Below are 7,176 nucleotides of genomic sequence, written 5' to 3' on the forward strand. Positions count from 1 at the left end.
GCTTTTCTGCAAGAGATTCTGCAGGAAGGTGTCCTTTGTGCTTCCTGAGACAACTTTCATATCTGTTAACATGTATTTTTTTAGTCCATCTTTTTGTATGCAGTACACTGTGTATCCCCCTGTGCATTATGTCCATTCAGTCTAGCATAAATTGGTTTTATTAAGCAGTCTGTGCCACAAAATGAAGTGCCTGCATTTACATCGAGGCTCTTTGGGGGATACGAGGACCTGTAAAACTACAAATTCTAGCAACGCTAATTAACACTTCAACTGTAGTGATATGAAAATGATATATTCCACATACAGTATACTACTCTTGCACAAGTGTAAAAAATGTATAATGTCAGTCTGCAGGAGATTGTGAAAAAGAATGCAACTTTATATAAACCAATACACAATCATTCATCAAATAAAGATATAGATATTGCAGAAGATTGTCACTTCTGCTAGAAACCAACCAAGATGTTTTGAGATGTGAAATAATGTGATGTGTACATTTATGCATGTACATTATGCAAATTTGACAAATCTGGACCAAGAAGTGTTTTTCAGCAGTGAGTCGACCATAAAATGACATTTTCACCTCCCAGCATACAAATAGTTTAATGAGCCTGCAAAGGACTGGGGAGGGTAACTTTAGGCATCTACATTTCTGCCAGGTGGCTCCACCCACTCCCATATGACAGTATTGGGAGCAGGTGCGGGAAGCCACACACCTGGAGCTGATCGGGGAGTTCATTTTGTGATGCTGAGAGTGAGGAGCTTGCAGTGTCTTCCTCCCAAAGTCTCCTGGGCAATTCTTTGGGGTATTTTGAACTATTATGATGTCTAGAGGCCTGGCTAAAATAGTTTTCTACTTAAAGTGATAAGGCTCTTCAGGGAGCTAGATTTCCTGTTTTGTTGTAAGACTTTGGGTTTGGGTAAATACAACCTTCAGTTAAGCTGACTGTCTTTCATTGCTGCGCTACCACTTTTTTCGCTGTCCTCCACCCAATCCTGTTAGAGTTAAATACTGTATGTTAGTCACATTAGGAAACAAACAGCTTTTATATGAACAAATAAAGACAATGTTCAGTGTATGTGTAAATTCGTTTTTATTGTAATATAAATTATTTTGTTCATTTTAATACTACTGTGTAGTAATAATTAATTAAAAAAAAAAAAAAAAAAAGTACTTCGTTATTTCATGGAAACAATCACACAATATTTATATATAATTTTCCCAGTTTGAGTTTACTGAGGAAAACAGTCACTGCTGGTCTGATAATGTTCTGGACAGAGCAGGAGGCAGTTCCTTCTTTCAGTCTATAAGTTGGAGAGTGTGAGCCATGGGAACTCCTGCAGACAAGACAGCATTATGTTAGACTTCCTGAGATGATAGAGCTGATATATGCATCGGTCAATGTTGAGTCCATTTAGTCTCCACATTCCAAAACTGACTTTTACCAGACAACATAAACAGTTCTTCTTCCCCCACTGCCTAAAACTCAACTTCAAATCTGAATATGGAGAACAGTTAGGAGGCAAACAATGAGGGCAGCACGTCTTATAAGGTGCTAATTCTTTCTCCTGGTCACAGAGAGCTCGGCACCATGGATACAGCCCTCAATACAACCTTCAAACATGTCTGCGAAGGGTTGCATGGATACATTCAACATAAACAGAGGGCCACGCTTTCTAATTATGGGGACCCTGAAATAGAAAGGTCAGGTTAGTGTGCGGTGGAGGGATTGTGAGAGGAATACAACAGTTCTGCGGTGCACCTGGAGTGTGCGGATTACTGTTCAGTAAGGCATGTCGGTCACGCAGCCCTATAAGGATGAGACGAGAGCCAAGTAAACACCAAGCTGTTTTTTGCTCTGCACTACTCATGAACCGAGTTGCTGCTGCTTTTAATCACGCCTGGCTTTGCTGCCGTGACTCTCAATGGAGTCATTGTACATCTGCTTTCTGTTCTACTTTTCAATTCAACTCGATAAAATGTGCCATGTCTCCATGTGAAGGACCGTGTCAACCATTCACATTTGACCGTCGCCAGATGAAGCCCCAGCCCCCTCGGATGGGGCATTGACCATGTTGGAGAAAAGCAGACACGACAGCGTTTTTTAAGAAGCAGGAAAGTGACAATGCAGCATAAATGACATGCTCAACCACCAGGGGGCGTGGCATTCCCACAGCTGGGGATTTCCTTCACAATAAAACGACAGTGGATTTTTCTCATTTTGACCTGTACTTCTCAGGATGACGGAGAAGATACATTCCCTGACAGGTGACAGTTACCTGCTGTTTTCTGTCGGAGGAAGGGTCAATGAGCACATTTAGGAGACTTGGTCTCTCCCAGTCACTCAGGCTGAGCTGTAAAGCACTGCGCAGCTCCTCCACCGTCCTCACCAGGAACCCTCGACCTCCGAACGCTGTCATCACCTCATCATAGCGTGCCTCGGGTAGGAGGGTCACAGGAGGGGCACTGACATGCAACATGGTGACTTAGGATACATTTCATTGCATCAAAGCTGATTACATGGAGCAAACCATTATGGTGAATGTGTTATGATCATTTCCCAAATAATGTGCAACTCACATAGAGGTCAGATCTCCCATTTTTGCCATTTCTTTCCACGTCTCAAGATCCACTCCGCCGTAAATGCCATTATTATTGACCACAATGATGACCACAGGTAGATTATACCTGTTAGAAAAACAGAGTAAATGTGCAATTAAGTAGCAGTCGGGGATTAAAGTGTATACATTGTATCGAGAGGGAAGCAACCAACCCACCTGCACATGGTTTCAACTTCCATGCCAGAAAATCCAAAGGCACTGTCTCCTTCCACACAGACTATCCTTTGGTTTGAATGCTCGCTCCTCTCCACAGTGGCTGCTGCTATAGCAAAGCCGAGGCCAACTCCCATTGTTCCAAATGTACCAGCATCCAACCTGCACACCGTCAGGATTAGCGAACAACAATCTATTCAAACTTAACCAGACTCGGACGCTCACTTTAGGCAAACGCAGTGAAACAATTTGTCCCTGAAGGTTTGTTCGTCTCCTTCAGACACGGAGGAGACATGAGGTCAGGGTGGGACTGCTGGCTCAAAGTGGAATGCAAGAACAGTTAAAGCACCTGCTTAAGCATAGTTGTTGGGAAGGGCTCTGACAAAATACCCCAAAACGACAGGGTCTTTGAAATGCCTACAATGATACCGTACCTGTCTGGGGTAGCCAAATTCAGGAAAGCATTTGGAGACAGGCATGAACACGTAAAGTAAGTTCAGTAATTCAATACATAAACATCGATCTGGAGTGAGCACAATTGAGAAGTGTGTTTAAGAGCTGCTTCGATAAGACTGCCTTGCCTGTGTCGAGGTAGGTAGTTGTTCAACATAGTGCGTCCAATGTCCATAGTGTTTGCACCCTCGCTGACGATGATACAGTCATGTGGCAACAGCTGGGAAACGTGATGAAACACTGTGTAGTAGTTCATGGGCACTGTCGACTGAAGAGCGAGCGTCTGTCGAAAGACAAAGGAACAAAATGCAGAAATAATAATACAATACAGAACATCTATGTGGACCAAATACATAGCTATATTAAATATCTGTCATCGGCATGTGACATTCCCATAAACAGTTTCAGTAACCACCCAGTTTAACATATTTCAGGCTTTTCAAAAGTGAGTCTAAACCCACCTTTGATATTTTTGCATTAGCAACAATTTTGCCCTTCAGTGTGCTCCACCACTCTGAATCAGAGGCATATTTCCAGCCGTCTTTACGGACGACCTCCACCAGCTGTGGAACAAACAAAAGAATCAAAGACATAATTACTTTCCACAAATACCCATATGAGCTGTTCTTTTATTACTGTAATGCACATCGGGCAGAAGCACACAGACCACAAAAAGAGAGATTAACCAAAAACGTGAGAGTTTGTGTGCTGACTACGTTACCTGAATGACAACAGCGTTGATGTCTCCCAGGAGAGCAACAGCAGGGCTCACATTGTTCCCCATCTCCTCGGCACAAAGGTCCACCTGTATTCAGAGCACAATTGTATTATGTTACTACGGCACAACATTTGCAGTGACAGTGAAACACAATGCAGGAGATATGGCAAAGAAACACATAAATAAACTGCATGTATTTACACCAATGCTGAAATGAATAGGTAAATTCCCCATTAGCTTCATACGCGTGAGGTAATGGTAACGCTATTTTTCAGAGTGTCACAGGCAACACAGATTTCCACAAATCAAAGACTCTTGGCTAGGCCCTTTACGTGCCTGGATGATCTTGACATTGGGGTTGAATCTCGGTGGCAGACCAAAATGTAGCATCCAATTCAGCCGGGCTCCAAGCAGAAGCACAACGTCAGCCTGGAGAAGAGCTCTAAAAGAAACAACGGAGGAGAAGGCGGGGCAACATTGAGTTCAGACAAAAACTTCTGAAAACAAACATTTAGTGTATCTTTAGAATTAACAGCATTAGATATACAACCCTACATCAAAATTAAATATAATAATAATTGCAACATGTTTACATTTAATAAGTAACAGGTTCAGTATGTTTCCGTCAGATATTGAATGATAATATTGGCTAAAATCTTCTTTTTTTTTTTAAATCACACTTTTTATAATGAAAGGGAGGCTGACCGCGAGCGGGCAGCAGCCACACAGTTGGGGTGATCATCAGGTAGGACCCCTTTCCCCATGGGGGTGGGCAGAAATGGCAGACCAATCATTTCCACAAACTCCCTCAGGGCCGTTTCTGCTCGGCCATAGGCTGCTCCTGATGGGCACAACAATACTCATATTATCATGACTCATCTATTCTAACTACTCCGGTTCACCAGTGACGGAGGAAATGTAGCGTTTCAGGCTTATTCGGTGTAATAGAGAGAGTGCTGATGTGTCTTTCGATCTTACCTTTGCCAATGATGACTAAGGGTCTTTTAGCAGCTTTCAAGACAGATATGGCTTCAGCGATTGCTCCGTGGTGAGCCAAACTCACAGGTGGAGTTGGACAGCAGGACACAACTCTGCAGGAAAAACACACTTCTTTGAATGCCAATACACCTGGAATTACAGAAGTGATACTATGCAGAAAAAAAACGATTTCAAAAATGCTAGCACACCTGACTTTGCTCCTGTCCACTTTAGCATTGACCATGTCCCCTGCAATATCCACATAACACGCACCTGGACGCCCATACATGCTGGTGCGAACTGCCTAGGAGCATACAAACACAATAAAAACGTAATACCATGCAACTATGCTAAAAATCTTACTTAGCCTGCTGTGATAAAGGAAACAAGACAATCAAAGATCAGACAATGCAGCTGGTATATTACCTTCTCTATCACTGAAGGGATGACGTCCAGACTGCTGGGTCTGGCAGAAAACTTGCTATAAAGGCGACATGCTTCCACCTAGCAACAAATGAAAAACAGTGTCAATTTAATGAGGCATCAGGAGACACAAATCAGCATGAAGGCGTGCATTACCTGAGGAAACTCCTGAAAGGCTCCTGCTGTTTCCTGGTTTTGATCTGAGGAGCCTCCAATAACAACCACTGGCCTGAGCAAAGTGCAAAGGCAACACACACTTTAAAAGTCAATGTGACCATGGCCAACAGGAGCCATTTTTTAAAAACTGTTTACACTGTCAGCTGCATGAAAGCAGCATCATGTTTTTGAGTTATACCAGCAGTTCATGTTAGCGTTGGCCATTCCACCCAGAGCATGAATGAGTCCAGGTCCAGACACCACCAGGCAGGAACCTGGTCTGGATACAAACAACCAGAAGAGAGAGCAACATGTAAGATACAACCGGCTGCTCACATTATTATGTTCAATGACTAAATGCCTTACCTCCCAGTGAGGTATCCAACGGCAGATGCTGCATAGCACGCCTGTTGTGTGACATCATTTATTGCATGTTAAAACATAATGGTGGTGGTTAAGGATTATGCGTGACATGCAGGTAAACAACAGTGTAGTGGAATAGCAACAAGAAGTGTTTTTACCGCTTGTTCGTTACGCATTCCCACATATTTGATCCCTGCAGCCTGAGCTGCCATGGCCACTTCTATGACAGGAACGCCGACTATCCCAAACATGTACTCCACTTTCTGCAGGGAGAGAAAATGCTCTTCAACAAACAGACACTGAAGTATACGAGTTTTAAAAAAGGAGATGCGATCATACGCAGCCATTAAACTAGCCTTTTCTGCATTCAAAGTTTAAAACTACTTTAGACTGCGCAGCACGTGAACTTTGACACGTTTTTTATACGCGATAGGCCCACATGCGTGTACTTTATTACAGTTTAGTGCAGTCACCGCTGGCAGGTTCGAATCAGAAGTTAGAAACTTAACAATCTTCACAATCTGATTCTTAAACTGGTCTTACCTGAGCCTTTAGAGACTCAGCGATCAGCTGAGCTCCTGTCACTTCGTCCATGGCTGTTCGTCACGAGTTGTTTCACTGCTGTGTGCCTGCAGTTGTAAGGCCAAACTGTCATACTACCAGCAGCACTCGTGTCGTCTCCTTCTTCTTCTTCTTCTTCTTCTTGTTTGAGGTTTATTGGCGGTTGGCAAACAATGAATTAGTGCATTACCGCCACCAACTGGTATGGCGTGTGGGTCAGGACGTCTAAGGCCAAATCCCAATGTCCCCCCTAAACCCTCAAACCCTGAACCCTCAAGGACTTACTGACGTCACCTGGTAAGTGGTTGAGTGTGAGGCCCTTTGCTGCAACATACCACATTGCCATGAAAACGACAAAAAATATGATGTATAATTGTAGGTATTTATTTTATATGTTGTACTCCCTGATGTGAACGTCTTCAGGCTCTTTTCTCACATGGGAGGTAACTGTAGACTGTTGCTGCTGTTTCTTGTGCGCCCTTCCTGACATCCATTACCCAGCTTCCCCTCACTTTTCCCTCTGAAGATGCCTTGGATTCGTGAGTACTGACAAACGTGCACGTGCTTTTTTGTTTATTGCTTGTGTGAACAAGTGAAGCGGCCATCACAGTTTTTAGGCCTCTGCGCTCCCAAACCACGAATCAGGCCTGCAACGAGGGTTTTCTGTTACTCTGATTGTGTGTGTGGGACTGTGGGTGCACAGTGTATTGATGACCGCATGTAATGAATGCCAAACTGTTTTTCTAATG

General features: G+C 43.4%; 1 protein-coding gene across 2 annotated transcripts; it reads right to left on the reverse strand.

The window, feature by feature from the left end:
* Window positions 1–1,075: 1,075 nt before the first annotated feature.
* On the reverse strand, window positions 1,076–6,548 carry hacl1 (2-hydroxyacyl-CoA lyase 1). 2 transcript variants are annotated; one of them, XM_079275065.1, is made up of 17 exons: window positions 6,410–6,548; window positions 6,025–6,129; window positions 5,870–5,910; window positions 5,703–5,783; window positions 5,504–5,576; window positions 5,351–5,428; window positions 5,134–5,228; window positions 4,925–5,037; window positions 4,652–4,787; window positions 4,283–4,388; window positions 3,950–4,033; window positions 3,690–3,791; window positions 3,357–3,511; window positions 2,779–2,937; window positions 2,582–2,689; window positions 2,281–2,467; window positions 1,076–1,338 (listed from the first exon to the last, which is right to left on the reverse strand). In XM_079275065.1, exons 1-17 carry the CDS (start codon window positions 6,458–6,460, stop codon window positions 1,306–1,308), a joined length of 1,707 nt encoding a protein of 568 aa, XP_079131191.1. In that variant the 5' UTR covers window positions 6,461–6,548; the 3' UTR covers window positions 1,076–1,305. The 2 variants fall into 2 exon arrangements, with proteins under 2 accessions (XP_079131191.1, XP_079131190.1); XM_079275064.1 differs by having other exon boundaries at window positions 1,076–2,467.
* Between the last annotated feature and the right edge of the window lie 628 nt (window positions 6,549–7,176).

Source organism: Melanostigma gelatinosum (genome assembly GCF_949748355.1).
Source record: "Melanostigma gelatinosum genome assembly, chromosome: 9".
NCBI classification, from domain to species: domain Eukaryota; kingdom Metazoa; phylum Chordata; class Actinopteri; order Perciformes; family Zoarcidae; genus Melanostigma; species Melanostigma gelatinosum.